Genomic DNA, 18,933 nt, shown 5'->3' with positions numbered 1-18,933 from the left:
GATCCTGCCCCCCCAACACTCCCACCCCAGACAGAGGAGAAGGATCCTCAGTGAGGATCAGGAGTTGGGGCAAAGTGACCTGAGAGGTCAGCTCTGCTTTCTGCCTCTCCGCCTTAGTTGGGGACCAGTCCTGAAGGTGATTCCCACCGGGCTTTCTGAGGAGAACGGTGGGAAGTCCCATCCCTGCGGCAGCAAACCCATCTGCCCCGGCCAGCCTCACCAGGGAGGAAGCCCCCTTCCAGCCACAAACTCACACACCGCCCCCCCACCCCCACCCCCTGCCAATCACCACCACCACCTTCCTGCCATCTCCCCTCTTCCCTCTCCCATGAGCTGAAAGGAAAGTCCACCTGCTCTTGCCGATAATTCCTCTCCCATTGGCCAGTCAGAAAATCACACTCATCTGTTCCTTAACCGCCCCAAGGCTGGATGAGATCAAAGGGAAGGAAACTTTTCCCAGAGAAGAGATTCTGCCTTTGATTTCCCTTCCTCAGCAGCAGCCAACAAGTGGCTCCCTAAATGCCACCAAACCAACAGTGATCCCGATCCTCACCCCCATCATCCCCATCACCCTCACAAATACCTCTGAACCAACTGTAACTCCTGACCTTCATACCCATCACCCCACAAATTACACCCAACCAAAAGCGACCCCGACCCTCACCCCTGTCACCCCCACAAATACCTTTAAGCCAACCTTAATTCCTGATCCTCACACTCCTTGCACCCTACAAATTACAGTAAACCTACAGTGACCCTGACCCTTAAGCCTGTCACCCCCCCACACATCAAACCAACCACAATTCCCAACTCTCACATCTAATACCTCCCCAAATACTGTCAAACCAACTGCAACCCCTGATCCTCACACCTGTCACATCTCACAAACTGTAAGCTCAGGGGAAGCGATAGTGTTTGCCCACCCAATTGCAATGTTCTTTCCCAAGTGCTTAGTACAGTTGTTCAGCACAAGGTGAGCAACCCATAAATAATATTTACTAATTTACTTATCTATTTATTTTTAATGGTCTTTACTAAGCACTTACTATGCACTAGACAATTCTAAGTGCTGGGGGAGACATAAGATAATCGGGTCGAACATAGACCCTATCCCACATTGCGTTCACAATCGTAATCCCCATCTTAAAGATGAGGTAACTGAGACACAGAGAAATTAAGTGTTATGCCCACGGTCACACAACAGACAAGTGATGGAATTGGGATTAGAACCCAGATCCTAATGAGAAGCAGCGAGGCCTAGTGGTTAGAGCATGGTCCTGGCAGACAGGAGGCCTGGGTTCTAATCGTGGTTCCACCACTTGTCTGCTGTGTGACCCTGGGCAAGTCATTTCACTCAGTCTCAGTTACCTCATCTGTAAAATGGGGATTAAGACAATAAGCCCCATGAGGGACAAGGATTGTGTCTAACTTGACTAACTTGTACCTACCCCAGCACTTGGACCAGGGCTTGACACATAGTAATCGCTAACAAATACCATCATTATTATTATTATTATTATTAGAACCTCTGACTCCTAGCCCCATGCTTTATCCACTAGGTCACACTACTTCTCTTCTTTATTGAGAAGTGCTTACTGAGTGCAGAGCATTGTACTAAGGCCTTGGGAAAGTACTAAACACCAGAATTCCAATGAATCCAGAGCACCCTCTCCTCCTCACACCAGTCACACTATAGCTGTGTAATCAATCACATTTATTGAATATTTACTGTGTGCAGAGCACTGTATTAGGTGTTTGGGAGAGTACAATATAACAGAGTTGGTGGACACATTCCCTGCCCACGATGATCTTAAAGTCTAGAGGGCAAGCTTACAGATTAGAAGATGAGCTTCCAGTCTAGAAGTCCAATTCCTAATGCCAACTGGGCCCCAAGCTGGGGCTTTAACTTGGGGAAAACACGGCAGATCAGAATGCTTGATCAGTAGCCTGAGGGAACCCCCGTGAAACCCCTCTTCCATTATGACAGCCACAGCACAGGAAAGCCTGCATTTAGACGGTGAAATGACCGGCTGTTATAGACCCAACAACCCACCCAAAACACTCTCACAACACAACGCTCATACAGATGGCACAACACACACACAAGGAACATATTACACCCACAACACCCACGACCACCATCCAGGGCCCGTCTCTGCTCAGGTCACGATGAGGGGTGTGGGTGATCTGGGCAGAGGTGGGGGCCGCAGGATTCCAGACGCCTCTCCCCTTGGCAGCTTCAGTGGGCTCCGATTCTGCTGCCCCCTCAGAAACTTGTCTTAGCTTCAGCTGGGCACTGAACACCCTAGAATCCTAATCTCCTAACTCCCTGCCCAGCCTAGCCTGAATAATAATAATAATTGTGGTATTTGTTAAACATTCACTATGTGCCAAGCATTGTACTAAGCTCCAAGATGGATACGAGCAAATAGGGTTGGACACAATCCCTGTCCCACATGGGGCTCACAGTCTCAATCCCTGTTTTACTGATGAGGTAACTGAGGCACAGAGAAATTAAGTCATTTGCCCGAGGTCACACAGCAGACAAGTAGTGGAACTGGATTATCAGCCAGGTCCTTCTGACTTCCAGGCCCGGGCTCTATTCACTAGGCCATGCTGTCTCTCTGTACTAAGGGAAGCTGTGCTGTACTAAGTGCTTGGGAGAGTGCAATAGAACAGAGTTGGTAGTCATGTTCCCTGCCCATAACGAGCTCACAGTCTAGACGGGGATGATGGCAGTGTGGATGGTGAGGTAAAAGCAGAACCCAGTCCTAACCCTGCCCTGCCCAGTTTGGACCCAGCCCTAACCCTACCCAGCAGAGCCCTTCCCTACCCAGCCTGGACCCAACTCTAAACCTGCCCTGCCCTGTCTGGCCCTAGTCCTACCCTCCCCAGCTAAACCCTAATCTGCAAGTAGGAATTCATTGAGGGCAGATAGGAGAGGGCAAGTTGAAAGACTGCATTAATGCCCACGGTGAGAAGTTTCTGTTTGATGTGGAGGTAGATGGACAACCACTGGAAGTTCTCGAGGAGTGGGGAAACCTGGACTAATTTTTTTTCTTAGGAAAATGACCAGGGTATGGACTGGAGTGGGGAGAGACAGAAGGCAGGGAGGTCAGCAAGGTGCGATTGGATAAGTGGTTAGATTAACATGTTAGCAGTTTGGATGGAGAAGTCAGGGCAGATTTTAGCGATGCTGTGAAGGTTGAAATGACAGGATTTGGTGACAGATTTAATATGTGGGTTAAACTAGAGAGATGAGTGGAGGATAACGCCCAGGTTCCAGGCTTGTGAGACAGGGAGGATGGTGGTGCTTGCCTACACTAATGAGAAAGCCACGGGGCCAGGATTTGGGTGGGAAGATGAGGAGATTTGTTTTGGACATGTTTAAGTTTGAGGTGTTGGTGAGACATCCAAGTAGAGATGTCTTGAAGGCATGAGGAAATGCGAGCCTGCAGAGGAGAGATCAGAGTTGGAGTTGTAGATCTGGGAATCATCTGCACAGAGGTAGTTTTAGAGGTAGTAGTTGAAGCCATGGTAGCAAATGAGTTTTCCAAGGGAGTAGGTGTAGATGGAGAATAAAAAGGGACCCAAGACTGAGTCTCATTTCCCCTATTTCCTCTCCCTTCTCCCACCTTTATGCACTTGGATCTCTACCCTTTAAACACTTTATTCACCCCATCTTCAGCCCCACAGCACTTACGAACATATCCGTAATTTATTTTAATGTCTGTCTCCCCGTCTAGACTGTAAACTGATTGTGGGCAGAGAATGTGGTTACCAACTCTGTTATATCATCCTCTCCCAAGCGCTTAGTACTGGGCTCTTCACACGGTAAGTGCTCTATAAATATCACTGATTGATTAAGGGGAGCAATAGAGAGGGGAGGGAGGAGAAGAATGGGAAAGGGAGAAGAGGGGATAGGGGAATGGGGGTGGGGAGAAGGGTCTTCTGGGAGTCATTCCCTTAGAGAAAGGATTGTTGACCTTCCAACGATCAGGTATCCAGACCCCTCAGCTCCACCACTTCCCCCAGCTTCCCTGGCTAAGTAGAGCCCTGTGATAGGGTGCAGAGATCCTGGGCCTGAATTGATGAAGCTGCTCCTTGTCAGTTTGAGGTCAAAAACTCTGAAAACTAAGCCTCAAGCCCTTCTCCAAAGCCCCCCACTTCACCCAGGGTGGGGCTGGGGTCAGACTGGAAGGCAATGGCTTGATGCCTTACCTGACCGAGCACAGTCTCAAACCAGATCTGTGCAATCACACAGGCAATACACACCCCTGCATGAAAATCCTTTCAAGTACCCACACACAGGAATACTCACAGATAATATACAACCCACCACACAGAAATACCTGTACGCAGATCCCACATTCAGAAATACCCATATAAAGGAAACGCACAACCCACACACTGGGATATCCACACTTAGAAATACCCCATGTAGGTAATACATGACCCCCCCACACACACATGATACTCAGCCTCAGAAATACCCATGTAAAGACACCACACACCCCCACCCAGAAATATAATAATAATAATAATGTTGGTATTTGTTAAGCGCTTACTATGTGCAGAGCACTGTTCTAAGCGCTGGGGTAGACACAAGGGAATCAGGTTGTCCCACGTGGGGCTCACAGTCTTAATCCCCATTTTACAGATGAGGTCACTGAGGCACAGAGAAGTTAAGTGACTTGCCCACAGTCACACGCTGACAAGTAGCAGAGCCGGGATTTGAACCCATGACCTCTGACTCCAGAGCCCGTGCTCTTTCCACTGAGCCATGCATTCAATATCCGCCCAGAGATCCCACACCCAGAAATAACCACACCCAGACACCCCACAGAAAAGCCCTCATGCAAATAACAGACCCAGAAATTCCCACATAGATTACCCATACGCACCCTCACAGAGAACTACCCACATACAGACAACATCCCCTTCGTAAGTACCCACTTACGGATAACACAACGTCTCGCACAGAAATACACTCCTACAGGTAACACACACCAACCTAGCAATACTCACATGCAGATCTCCCCACCCAGAAATATCCAAATATAGATTACAAACACACACACACACACACATACACACACCCCCTCACACAGAACTCCCCAAGTTCAGATAACATGAACCTCCTCTCATAGGAACAACCCAACCCATCCCCCTGACCTCTAGTTTTCCCAGCAAGCCACCAGTCCCTCCAAGCAGGTCGAGTCAGGAAGCCAAGGGGCACAAAGATCATATTCCTTCCCCAAGAATACGAGGAAACAGCCAGTGGACACTCAGAGCCTTAACTGTGCTCCTGCCTCTGCCTCTGCCCCTGCCCCCCCCCCCCCCAACTTCCTCCGCCCCTGCCTCTGGTTGTGCTCCTGCCCCTTGCTCTGCCCCTGTCACCTCTTCTATCTGCCCCTGGCTTTGGCTGTTCCCGTCCCTGTCCAGCTTCCCTGCCCCAGCAGACCCCAGTGGGGGACTCCCTCCCAAGGATCAGCCCATTTAGCCATTTTTTAACAGGTTGCAGATTTTGGTCACTTCCTGGGGCACACAGTCCCTCACATATAAAGACCCACAAATGCACATACAGATAGATTCCCTTCCACATAAACACACGAACACACATGAGCAAAGATATATTCCAGCAAACACCCCCCCCATAAATACACACAAATGCTTTTAAGAGGGATACCCCCAAACAAACATCAGTACCATATGTTCACTCCTTCAGTTCCCTCTGCGGCCACAGCTCCAATTAAACAATCAATCGGTCAAAAATCGATCCTGGGGGGGAGGGGTGTTGCCTCTCTGGGGGCCTGCCCTGAGACCCTTTCTCCCTGGCTTCCCCAGGTCCCCAGGGTTGACGGACTCCAACCCCCACCCCCAACCCCCCAACAGTGCAAACAGGAGGGGGGGGGGGTCTCCCGTCAGCTACCGAGGCAGCAACCTAAACCTAAACCTTCGGGAGATAACACTCCCCCCCCCACAAAAAAACCCAACCAGACCGAAAGAGACCTCCGCGAGAGACTCCCGCCCCAAAACTACAACTAGCCTGAATCTATTGAGAGTATCCCGCCCCCAAAGCAACCAGATCGAGTCCATCGCCGAGCCCCGCCCCAAAACAATCAGACTGAATCCACAGGGAGAGAACCCCGCCCCCAAAACAACCAGACCGAGGGAGACCTCCGAGAGAGACCCCCACCCCCAAACTACAACCAGACCGAATCTATCGGAACAAATTTCCGCCCCCACAACAACGAAACCGAGTCCATCGCGGGGGGCCCGTCCCCAGAACAACCAGAACAAATCCATCATGAGAAACCTCCCCAAAACAACAACCAGACCGAATCCACCAGGACAGACCCCCGCCTCTAACCTAACAACCGGACCGAATGTATCTTGAGACCCATTCCATCGGGACAGACCCCCCCCCCCCCACCTCCAAACAACAACCAGACCGATGGTATCGGGACAGATCCACTGGGCAGAGCCCCCCAAACAAGCCAGAGCAAGTCCATCGGATCAGACTCCCCCAGCAACAACCACCAGACTGAGCCTATCGCGAGACCCCCGCCCCCCAAACAAATAGAGCGAATCCATCGGGACATAGCCCCCGCCGAACTAAAACCAGACCGAATATTTCGGTACAGATTTCCCCAAACAACCAGAATCCCTAAATCCAACGGGACAGACCCCGCCCACCCATCGCCCCCGAACAACAACCAGACTTAAGCGCAGAGTGTGAGCCCCGTCCGGGACAGGGAGTGTGTCCGGTGTAATTAATTTGTACCTACCCCAGATCTTAGAACAGTGTTTGATACATAGTCAGCGATTAAAAGACGCCATAAACAAACAAAAAAACCAGACGGAATCCATCGGGACAAACCCCCATCCCTAAACAACCAGACCGAATCCAACGGGATAGGTCCCCACCTCTAAACAACAACCAGACCGAGCCCATCGGGACAACCCCCCTCCCCTAAACCACCCGAGTGTCATACGACAGACCCGCCCCCTCCCCCCAAAAGAACCACCAGATCGAGTCTATCGCGAGAATCTCCGCTCCCAAAACAACCGGACCGAACCCATCGGGAGAGGCCCCCCTCCTCTCCCTTAAAGACTGACTCCACGGGGACACATCCCCTCCAACCAACAAAAACCAGAAGAGACCCCCTCCCCACCCAAGAATCCCAGCAACAACTCGTAGCCCCAAACTGCCTGGGGAAAGGGAGAAGAGAACGTGCCGCGGACGGACTTAATGTATTTATTCTTATTTTACAACTTTCTATTATCTCACCCGCCACAAATCACTCTCATGACTCACACCACCGGAACGGCGGAGCGCTCGGGGTCTGAACATTTTCATTAAGAAATGCCTGGAGCTGCTTCCTCGGGAACTCCGGGACGGAAATTTAAATGGAGAGACCGTGTGCGTGTGCGTGTGTGTGTGTGTATGGGGGGGGGGGGGGGAAGGTGGGGGCGAGGAGAATAAAACGGGAACAGCCCAGCACGGAATGAAAACCATCCCGATGGAAAGATGGTGCCCTGTAATCCCCCCGACCCCACCCCGCGCCCCTCCGGAGAGTGGGCCCGCCGTCAGATCGGGCCACAGGGAGGCCCTGGCCGCCCGCCCCGTTGCTCACACGCCCAGGCCCTCCTCTCCGGGACCGACCCCCGGCCCCCCTCCCGACCCCCGACCCCCGGCTCCGCCGCAGCTGTCAGGGAGGGGCGTCGGGGGTCGGGGGGGGGCCCTGGGTCCGGGGCCAAGGGGGCGGATGCCGCTGCGGCCCCGCCAAGTCCCGCGGCTGCGTTGGTAAATACGAGGGCGAGGGTGCCCGACCCGGAGCGCCTCAACTCCCGAGGTCCGCCCCGCCGCCTCCCCCCGCTCTTCTCATTCCCACCCCCCAACACACTCCCACCCCTGGTTTTACCCCCCCGATACACCCCCCCCCCCCGATACACTCCCCCCCGCCCCAACCCCGGAAAACTTTAAAATCTGTAAAGACACCGTGGGAGCAGGCCTGAGCTGGGGCTGATGTCCTTTCTAAAGCTCATTCCGGGACGCTGGGGTCCCCATGAAGACGCCCCCCCCCTCCGCCACCACACACACACACACACACACACACACACAGAGCAGTCCGAGCCCCCTCACCTGCCCAGAGCGATCCACAGAGGACGGCGAATGTCAGCCACCGGGCGATCATGTTCCCAGCGCTCTCCTCCTCCTCCTCCTCCTCCTCCGCCGCCTCCTCCTCCTCCTCCCCGCGAGGGAAAACAAACAGAAGACCTTTCGCGGGCGAGGCGGCGGCGTGGAGGGGCGGGGAGCACGTCGCGGCCCGCGGGGAGACCCCCGCGTCCCGCGTCCCGGCCCGGAGCGACAGCTATCCCGAGCGCGATCCCGGCCCCGGCCCCGGTTCCGGTCCCGGTCCCGGCCCGGGTCGGTCCCGGCCGCCACGCGTTAAAGGCAGTCGGCCCCCCGGCTCTCGGCGGCCCGCTCGGCTCCGCCGGACCCCGGGGCGTCGCGGGGCGAGGGCGGCGGGAGGAGGGGCCGGACCCCAAGGCCGCCGCGACCCCCGCCCCCGCCCCCGCTCCCGCCCCCGCCCCCGCCGGGCTATCGGCCTGCGGGAGCCGGACAGCCGGGCCGGGCCGAAGCCGGGCAGGGGAAGGCGCCCCCGGACGGGACGGGACGGGACGGGACGGGACGGGACGGGACGGGACGGGCCGGACAGGGGGAGCGGACACGAGGACTGGACACGGGGAGCGGCCCCGGGGGCCGGGCAAGGGGGAAGCGGCCCCGGGGACGGGGGAGGGGGAGGCCGGCGGCCCCTCTCGTCTCGTCCCGGAGGCGGCGCGGACCAGGACGAAGACGAGGACGAGGACGAGGACGAGGACGAGGACTGCCCAAATAAACTTTGCGGATCTCAGCCCCGCCGGGTCGGGGGAGGCCGGGGAGCGCGGGGAGCCAGGCGGCCGGCGGCGGCGGCGGCGGCGGCGGCGGAGGAGGAGGAGGAGGAGGAGGAAGAGGAGGAGGAGGAGGAGGAGGAGGCCGGTGGCCGGCGGCGGCGGAGGCTGGGCTGCGGGCGGGCGGCGGTGGCGTTGGGGCGGAGAGGCGCGGGCGGCGGCTGCGGGGCGCCGGGCCGGAGCATCGCGCGGCGGGGCGGGTGGCGGGGCCGGGCCGCGGGGAGAGACACGGGCTCGGGCGTTGGAGTGGCCATCAAAGGAGGGGGGCGGGGGAGGGGGCGGGGGGGAGGAGAGGGGAGGGGAGGGGAGGGGAGGGGAAGGGAGGGGCGGGACGGGAGGGGAAAATCTGAACCCAGTCCAAAATGGCTCCTGAGAGGAGAAGGCGGCCTGGAGCCAGCGGGGGAAGCCCGGATGTTTGATACAAAGAGGCTGGTGGGAGGGAGAGAGAGAGGGAGGGACGGAGGGACGGAGGGACGGACGGAGGGAGGAGGGACTCGGAGGGGGCGGGAGGTCCCCCGCCTCTGTCGCGGGGGGAGAGGGCGCGGCGCGTCACCGCCGGAGAGGGCCGGACCCGGGCACCGAAATTATAATAATAACCATGTTGGCATTGCTTAAGCGCTTTCTATGTGCCAAGCACTGTTCTAAGCGCTGGGGTAGATCCAAGGTCATCAGGTTGTCCCTCGTGGGGCTGACAGTCTTCATCCCCGTTTTCCAGATGAGGTCGCTGAGGCCCCCGAGAAGTGAAGTGACTCGCCCGAAGTCCCACAGCTGACAAGTGGCGGAGGCGGGATTAGAACCCCCGACCTCAGACTCCCCAGCCCGGGCTCTTTCCACTGAGCCACGCTGTCTCAGCGAAATGGGGCGGGGGCGCGGGCGGCGCCGGCGGGACCGGCCGGTTCCCCGCAGCCTGGGACCGCGCCCCCGCCTGCTCGGACAGCGCCCCCGCGCCCCACTCGGACAGCGCCCCCGCCTGGTCGGACAGCGCCCCGCCTGCTCGGACAGCGCCCCCGCGCCCCACTCGGACAGCGCCCCCGCCTGGTCGGACAGCGCCCCGCCTGCTCGGACAGCGCCCCCGCGCCCCGCTCGGACAGCGCCCCCGCGTGGTCGGACAGCGCCCCGCCTGCTCGGACAGCGCCCCCGCGCCCCGCTCGGACAGCGCCCCCGCGTGGTCGGACAGGGCCCCGCCTGCTCGGACAGCGCCCCCGCGCCCCATTCGGACAGCGCCCCTGCCTGGTCGGACAGCGCCCCGCCTGCTCGGACAGCGCCCCCGCGCCCCACTCGGACAGCGCCCCCTCGTGGTCGGACAGCGCCGCCGCGCCCCACTCGACTCCCGCGGCCTTCCCGCCCCTCCAAGCGCCCCGCGGTGCCCGCAGTCGCCCGCCGTCTGCTCGGCGCTCCACGCTCCGGGGCGGGCGGGAGGGCGAGCGGGCGGACGAGCGGGCGGACGAGCGGGCCGGGGTCTCTCCGGGATTCCGCCGGGGAAACCCAGCCAAGACGGGGCCGACCAGGGTGGAGAGGCGGGGACCCGTCGGAAGCGACCGCCGGGCGGCGAGGCGGGCGGGGTAGGGAGCAAGTGCTGAACCGAAGAAGCGGAGGGGGCGAATCTCTCGACCCTAAACTACCCCTCCGCCCCCGTCGTTCATTCATTCATTCAATCGTATTTACTGAGCGCTTACCGTGTGCAAAGCGCTCGGATAGTACAATTAAGCAACAGAGACAATCCCTGGCTACAACGGGCTCGTAGTCTAGAAGGGGGGAGACAGACATCAAAACAAGTAAACAGATATCAGTATAAATAAATAGAATTACATAATTCTATGCGGGGAGGGGGGCAGAGCAAAGGCAAGGAGTCGGAGCGACGCGGAGGGGTGAGGGAGCTGAGGAAAAGGGGGGCTTAGTCTGGGAAGGCCTCCTGGTGGAGGTGAAGCCCTTCAGTAGGACTTTGAAGGGGGGAAGTGTGGCTGGCACATCTGAGGAGGGAGGGCATTCCAGTCCAATTCTCTCTTTCTACCGTCCACCCCGTACCCTCCGCTCCTCCGCCGCTCACCTCCGCACCGTCCCCCATTCACGCCTATCCCGCCGTCGACCCCTGGCCCACGTTCTACCGCCGTCCTGGAATGCCCTCCCTCCTCACGTCTGCCAAACTAACCCTCTTCCCCTCTTCAAAGCCCTCCTGAGAGCTCACCTCCTCCAAGAGGCCTTCCCAGACTGAGCCCCCCTTTCCCTCTGCGGTCCCTCCCCTCCTTTTCCCTGCCCCCCACCCTCTGCTCTTCCCCCTTCCCCTCCCCTCAGCACTGTGCTCATTTGTATATATTATTTATCACCCTATTTATTTTCTTAATGAGGTGTACATCCCCTTGATTCTATTCATCTTGATGATCTTGTCTTGTTTTTGTTTTGTTCTGTCTTGCTCTGCTGTCTCCCCCGTTTAGACTTTGAGGCCGTCATTGGGCAGGGATGGTCTCTATCTGTTACCGAATTGTACATTCCAAGCGCTTAGTACAGTGCTCTGCACATAGTAAGTGCTCAATAAATACCGTTGAATGAATGAATGACGTGGGCCAGGGGTCGACAGCGGAGCAGGTGAGAACGAGACCCAATTAGCGGCACCAGAGGAGCGGGATGTGCGGACTGGGGTGGAGAAGGCGAGAATGGCGGTAAGGTAGGAGGGGGCAAGGGGATGGAGAGCTTTGAAGCCAATAGTGATTATTTTTTGCTTGCTACGGAGATTGATAGGCAACCACTGGATATTTTTGAGTGCCCAGAATCTTACTGTACAAGGATAATCCGGGCAGCAGAGTGAAGTAAAGACTGAAGTGGGTAGAGACGGGAGGTTTGGGAGATCAGAAAGGATGCTGATGCAGTAATCCAGTCGGGTTATGATGAATGATTGTACTAACGTGGGAGCGGTTTGGATGGAGAGGAAAGGGCTGATCTTGGCGATGTTGTGAAGGTGAGACCGTCAGGATTTGGTGATGGATTGGATATATGGGGTGAATGAGAGAGCTGAGTCAAGGATGACACCACGGTTGTGGGCTCGTGAGATGGGAAGAATGGCTGTGCCATCCACAGTGATGGGAAAATCAGGGAGAGGACAGGGTTTGGGAGGGAATATAGGGAGCTCGCTCACTCTTGGATATGGTGAGTTTTAGTTGGCCGGAGAACATCCAGGTGGAGATGTCCTGAAGGCAGGAAGAGAATGCGAGCCTGGAGGGAGGGAGAGAGAACAGGGGAGGAGATATTCACTGAGTCAGCTCTGGGGTTCTTTCCCTCCTCCTCCTCTCGTTCCTTCTCTTCCTCCTGTTCCTCTTCCTCCTGTTCCTCCTCCTCCTTCTGTTCCTCCTCCTCCTCCTCTTTTTCCTCCCTCTGTTCTCTTCTTCCTTCTCCTCCCTCAGGCAGCCATCCCCATTCTCAGGGAAGTGGTGGCCCCCTGGGAGCCCCTCCCTCTTCATGCATCTCCCCCTCCCCACATGTGGGGGATTTTTGTTTCCATCGAATTGGGCCCATCTTGGGACCCTCGGGGATTACGTCCTTATCAGCGTGGCTTGAGGACACCCCCGCAGTCTTGTTGAGGGGTCAGGGTCATGGAGACCATGGTGATTATGACAGGGATGGTGATCTTGGTCATGAGGCTGCCTCCCAGTGCCCCCTCCCCCCCCCCCCCCCCGCACGAGATTCCATCTGCTCCAGGGCTTAGAACAGTGCTTGGCACATAGGAAGCATTAAACTAACCCCATCGTAAATGATGATAGTGGTAATGGTGTTGATAGCTAAGACCTCGATGATGGTGATATCTTGGTGGTAGTGGTGGTGATGTGCTGATGATTATTACAAGAAAGATGGTAATTTTGGAGCTAGGACAGCCAACTAGTCGTGACCCCAGAGGTATTCCCACGCCTTAATCAATCAGTGAATAGTATGCATTGAGCATTTACTGAGCTAAACACGTGAGAGCGTGGCTTAGTGGATAGAGCCCAAGTCTGGGAGTCAGAAAGATCTGGGTTCTAATTCTAATCCACCACATGTCTGCCGTGTTACCTTGGGCAAGTCATTTTACTTCTCTGGGATTAAGAGTGTGAGCCCCATGTGGGACAAGGACTGCGTCCAACCTGATTAACTTGTATCTACCCCAGAGCTTAAAACGGTGCTTTGCACATGGTAAGTGCTTAACAAAAACTGTAATTATTATTTTAGAGTGAGTAGACACCATTCCTTCCTGTAGCCTGACCTCGAGAAAGGCAAAGCCCAAACTCTTTCAATAACGCCAGCTCAAAGTGCCCCAACTTCCCTTCCAGTCAAGAATCAATCAGTCTGTGGAGGCTGGGATGGGATCAGCCCTTCCTCTCCTTCCCCTCCTCCTGCCCGAAGCTGGGGAGATTGGGAGGGGCAGGTGGGACGAGGAGGGAGGCGGCAGCCGATAGGGCAGTTGAGCGGAGGAATGGGCTAAGGGATACTTCTGTCCCCTATGGCCAGGCTCCTCCTCCTTTTTCCGGCCCAACCCCCATGGGGTTGTGATTGTCCCAGTCAGGTGGTATAACCTCCCCTTCCGGCCCCATGCTCTACTTCCTCAGGTGAGCCCGGGGGACATAAGCAACGAAGGCGAGGCAAAGGCAGCAGCAGCTCCTCAGTCTCCAGTCCCCGAGGGCAACTGCTTAAGCCCCTTTACGTCCCAGAACGTACCTCAGTCTTTTTAAGCACAACCCATTGTTACTCTTGGAAACTCAAAAATATATAAAAAAAACCAACCAACCAACCAAACTCTTTCCCGGCAATTAGCTGACCAGGTTTTCCCTGGATTCTTTTCCCCAATCCCGTTACGGCTCCAGTCACGCCCTGGGCTTTGTCCGTTGCCATGTGCTTTTGAGGTAGATTCCCCTGGAATTGTGCTCTGGCCCTGGATTCCAGCTGAGACTCGAAAGTGGGAGAGAATAATAATGTTGGTCATTTGGGAGAATCAGGGATGAGGAGGGAAAAGGAGGGGAGGGACTGTTGGATGGTTCTTGCTGGGTCAATGCAGGAGGGACAGGGATGGAGAAGGGAGAGTTAGGGGTGTTGTATGGTTTGTGCTGGGTCATCAGGGGAGAGTCAGGGATGGAGAGGGGCAGGGAAGGAGTGTTGGATGGTCTGTGCTGGGCCACTGGGGGAGAGGGAAGAGTTGGGGCCATTGGATGGTCTCCCTGACGATGAGGGCAAGTGTCCAGGAGGGTGACCAGCACATGGTTCTCCCCCCAGCATTCCCCAAGTCCTGAACTGGACAAGCCATGGGGTTGAGCCAGGGAGGGGTCGCTGATCTCCTATTTCCAGAATACAGAGCCAGGAAGGAAGCTTAGTTGGAAGCTGGCTCCAAGGAGTCGAGAGTAGGACCTGTGAGTCTGTCCAGGGACATTCAGGTGCTGTAATTAAAAGCTCCGCACAGTAGATTTGAATCTAGCATTCTTCTCCACAACCAGCAAATCTCATTACTTATCCCAGAGATCCAAGTCAGCCATGTGGAGCGATATAAAAAATGAAGACACAGTGACTTCCCAGTCTTGGGACCTGGAGCTGCTCGTGGTTTAATATTTTTACGACTACAATAGGTTAGGGAGCTGTAGAACAGTGCATTAATTACTAGGGGAAATCTAAATATCTAATTAAGAAGTAAGAATAAAATCAATCTTATTGATTGCAAAACAAATAAAACCACATAAAGTGGCAAGTGAAGTCGGCAAGATGAAACCATACAGGATTATGAGTAAAATTATAATGATTGGTTTTAGCTCACCATTTTACATTCTGTTCCAGCTGTTGTTTGGCATCTCCCGTGAGAGGTGGAATCCTGCGGCTCTCAGCATGAAAAGCCTCACCCTCCTGCCCCCTGCCTGCTCCCCAGAGGGCAGAAACTGGGTTTCCAAGATGAATCATTCCTTGGAAACCCAGTGTGGGTCGGCATCTGGAAACGGCCCCGTGAAGTTGTCTGCATGCCATTAATGTTCCTGCCCTGAGCTCGATTTACTTAGCCCCATGTCTCCTAACTTCCCCCAAACGCTTCCCCAAAATGGGCAACACTGATTGCGAGTTGGGAGTCGGGAGGCCTGGGAGGCCTGGCTCTGGGAATTGAGAGGCTAAGCTTCGGAATTGGGAGTCCTGGGCCTGAGAGTCAAGAGTCTTCGGTTTGGGTTTGGGAGGCCTGGGATTTAGTCTCAGCTCTGCCCCCAAGCATTCTGTGAATTTGAGCTGGTCACTTCACCTCTCTGGGGTTTCAATTTTCCCAACTGTTCTCTGGGGATGAGGCTCCTGCTCTCGCTCCGTCTTAGGTTGGGATTCCTAATAATAGTAATGATGATAATACTACTAATAATCATTGTGGTATTTGTTAAGCACTTACTATGTGCTGGGCACAGTTCTGAGCCCTGGAATAGAATCAAAATAACTGGGTTGAACACAGTCCCTGCCTACATAGGGCTCCCAATCTTAATCCCCTATTAACAGATGAGGTAACTGAGGCACACAGAGGTGAAGTGATTTGGCCAAGGTCACGCAGTAGACAAGTGACAGAGCCAGGATTAGAACCCAGGTCCTTCAGACTCCCAGGCCTGTGCTCTATCCATTAGGTCACACTGCTATCTTAGGCCACACTGCTTCCCTGGGTGGGACAGGGAACAGATCAAGTTTGTTTTTCCTGTACATACCCCAGTATTGAGCACTGTGCTGGACACGCAGTGAACGCTCAGGAAATACTTTTATTAGGGGTGAAAGTGAAAAGGGAATGCAGAGGGAAATGGGGGCTCGTTACCAAGGCAAGTAAAGGAGCCTGACCTTTCGGATATGTCCGGTGGCACGGAGGACTATCAGACCTGTCACTCGATCAATCGATCATATTTACCGAGTGCTTACTGCACGCAGAGAACTGTACTAAGCGCTTGGGAGAGTACATTATAACAGAGTTGAAAAACACGCTCCCTGCTCACAAGGACCTTGGGGTGTAGGAGGGAGACAGATATTAATATATTAATATTAATTATTTTTTATTAATAAAAACTACGGATATGGACATAAATGCTGTGAGGCTGAGAGAGGAGTGGATAAAGGGAGCAAATCCAAATTTAAGGGTGGCACAGAAGGGAGTGGGAAGAGGAATAGAGAAGCAGCGTGGCTCAGTGGAAAGAGCACGGGCTTTGGAGTCAGAGTTCATGGGTTCAAACTCCGGCTCTGCCACTTGTCAGCTGTGTGACTTTGGGCAAGTCACTTAACTTCTCTGTGCCTCAGTTACCTCACCTGTAAAATGGGAATTAAGACTGTGAGCCCCACGTGGGACAACCTGATTCCCCTGTGTGTACCCCAGCGCTTAGAACAGTGCTCGGCACATAGTAAGCGCTTAACAAATACCAACATTATTAGGAAATGTGGGCTTAATCAGGGAAGGGCTCTTGGAGGAGATGTGCTTTGATTAAGGTTTTGAAGGTGAGGAGAGCTATCGTCTGTGGGATATGAAGAGGGTGGGGGTTCCAGGCCAGAGGTCGGACATGGGCCGAAGTCGCCGCGTGGGTTTTCAAACCACAGTGGTGGTAGCGGTGGCCTCTGGCTCCCCCTGCAGGCCGAGGTGGATGGGGACCTACCCAATAACAGTGGCACCTGGTGGAAGATCACAGGCCCAGGAATCAAGAGGACGTGGGTTCTAGTCCCGGCTCCACCAACTATTTGCTCCATGCCATGGGACAAGTCACTTAACTTCTCCGTGCCTGTTTCCTCATCTGTATTATGGAGATTAAATCCTACTCCCTTCTACTTAGACTCTAAGCCCCTTGTAGGATGGGGACTGTGTCCAACCTGATTATCTTGTATCCCCCCGCAGCGCTTAGTACAGTGCAGGGCGCATAGTATGTGCTTAACAAATACCATGATTATCACTGTTACTTATATTAGGTCCCCATCGGGCTCGAGCCTACAGAGAGATCATTGCTGCTCTCTGGGCCAGTTAGCCCTCCCATTGGCCACGATGCATTGGCAACAGGTGAATCCCGGTACAAAAAAATCTCATCCTGATCGGAGTTGCGGCGGATGTTATCGGTAACAATTTGCGGTCCAGAAGATTGGACTGTGGCACTCAATTCCGCTCAGGCCACGAATGGAGGAGGCTGCTGTGAAGGGCGGGAAGCGCCTGTTGATGATTCAGCCCGGGCTCAGGATGTGGGAATCGCTCTGTAATTGAGATTTGATTAGTCTCTAAAACTCAGTTTAACTTAGATTCGACCGGAATTGATTAGTGTTTCTTCCCAACGGCATTCCTGGTTCCTGGGTTTCTGCATTCGCAATGCTGGAGATGCTTGGCTCGGTGGCCTGTAGGTTCCCGGGGAAGGAGCCAAAGAGTGGCCACCGGCTGCAGTGACAAGTAGAGGATACGGCTCTGGCTTGGAGCTCGGGGGCTGCGGCCTGGTAATGGTGGCTGCCATGTGGGGAGAGGGGCTGTGGCCCGGGAGCGGGAGCAGTGGGGAGGGGGCTGTGGTGTGGGGCCAGGGACTATGGCCCCTGACTAACCTCAGCCACCACCACAGCCTCAGCCACAACTTCAGGAGCAGCTGCATCCACAGCCACCCCCACCCCCGCTGCTCTAGGAGTTGAGACGGCACCTGCTGCTCCTGATTTATTTCTCAGGTGAGGGGTAGGCATGGGCACACTGGGAAACTTCCAACCCCCTCCCCTCTGGGCTGAGGCTGAATTCTAAGGACCTGGGTTCTAATCACGGCTCTGCCATATGTCTTCTCTGTGACCTTGGGCAAGTCACTTCACTTCTCTGGGCCTCAGTTACCTCATCTCTAAAATGGGGATTAAGAATGTGAGCCCCTTGTGGGGCAGGGACTGTGTCCAACCTGATTAACTTGTATCTACCCCTGTGCTTAGAGCTGTGCTTGGCACATAGTAAGCACTTAACAAGTACCATTATCATTATTATTATTGTTTGGAAGCAGAAGGGTGCACAAGAGAGGATGGAGGCTCAGATAGGAGCTGACCGCTCCCAGACAGAGTTGAGTTGAGATGATGGGCCACAGATCGAGAACATCCTGACAATCCCAAGCAGATCCTGCACCCAATCCCCTCTGCCCTCGGGGGTCTGGCCAGCTGATCAGTCAGTGGGCACTAAGTCTGACTGTCACCACCCTGTAGTAGTTCCCACCGGCCCCTTCTCTCCTTGGAGGATTTCTGTGTTCACTACTTCCTCCCCAGGCCCATTCCCGCTCTTTTTATCTCCCCCAGTTGGCTCACCCCACCTTGGTTGATTGATTAGTTCATCCTGGGAGGGCCATGCCATTCCACCGTATCATTACATGATCAATACTGATTAGGTTCCAGTCAAGTCTGGTGTCTTTGTCACTTAACTCAATACCATTTTGGTATGTTGGGTGAAAGCAGGAGCGCTTCACACCCAATCCCCTGTGGGGTCCGGGGCAGCAGGCTCACCCAAAGAAACCTGATAACCCTCCTGGCTCCCAGACTCTCAGATCCCTCCATCTGTGGCCCCCAGCTGGGCTTCTCTATTTTACCTACAACGCCTCCCCCATGCCCTGCCTCTGGCCTGGACCTCCCTCCCTCCTCAAATCTGACAGACAATTACTCTCCCTGCATTTAAAGCCTTATTGAGGGCCCATCTCCTCCAAGAGGCCTTCCCTAAGTAAGCCCCGCTTTCCTCTTCTCTCACTCCCTTTGTTCATCTCCCCTCCCAGTCCTTCAGTACTTATGTACATATCTGTACTTTATTTATTCATATTAATGTCTGTCTCTGCTCCTTCCTGTCCCCTCAGACTGTAAGCTTGTTGTGGGCAGGGATTGTGTCTGTTTATTGTTATATTCTATCAAGGACTTAGCACAGTGTTCTGCATACATCAATAAATACGATTGAATGAATGAATTTACTGGGGGCAGAGCACTATACTGAGCACTTGGGAGAATACAGCAGTGTAAGTAGACTGATATTACCTGATATTACCCTACCACTCC

General features: G+C 54.8%; 1 protein-coding gene across 2 annotated transcripts in view; it reads right to left on the bottom strand.

Moving 5' to 3' along the window:
- The window catches only part of ACVR2B (activin A receptor type 2B), a 36,716-nt gene extending 28,190 nt beyond the window's left edge, over nucleotides 1-8,526 (bottom strand). For both annotated transcript variants that reach the window (XR_003763858.2, XM_029077793.2), the window contains exon 1: nucleotides 8,150-8,526. Coding sequence is in view for 1 of the 2 variants with exons in the window: in XM_029077793.2 (XP_028933626.1) it covers nucleotides 8,150-8,201 (52 nt within the window). In the remaining variant the exon portion in view is untranslated. The remainder of the gene's footprint in view (nucleotides 1-8,149) is intronic.
- Nucleotides 8,527-18,933: the final 10,407 nt, after the last annotated feature.

This window comes from Ornithorhynchus anatinus, chromosome 13, assembly GCF_004115215.2.
Source record: "Ornithorhynchus anatinus isolate Pmale09 chromosome 13, mOrnAna1.pri.v4, whole genome shotgun sequence".
In the NCBI taxonomy this organism is placed as follows: Eukaryota; Metazoa; Chordata; class Mammalia; order Monotremata; family Ornithorhynchidae; genus Ornithorhynchus; species Ornithorhynchus anatinus.
This window is presented reverse-complemented; position numbering and strand designations above follow the sequence as displayed.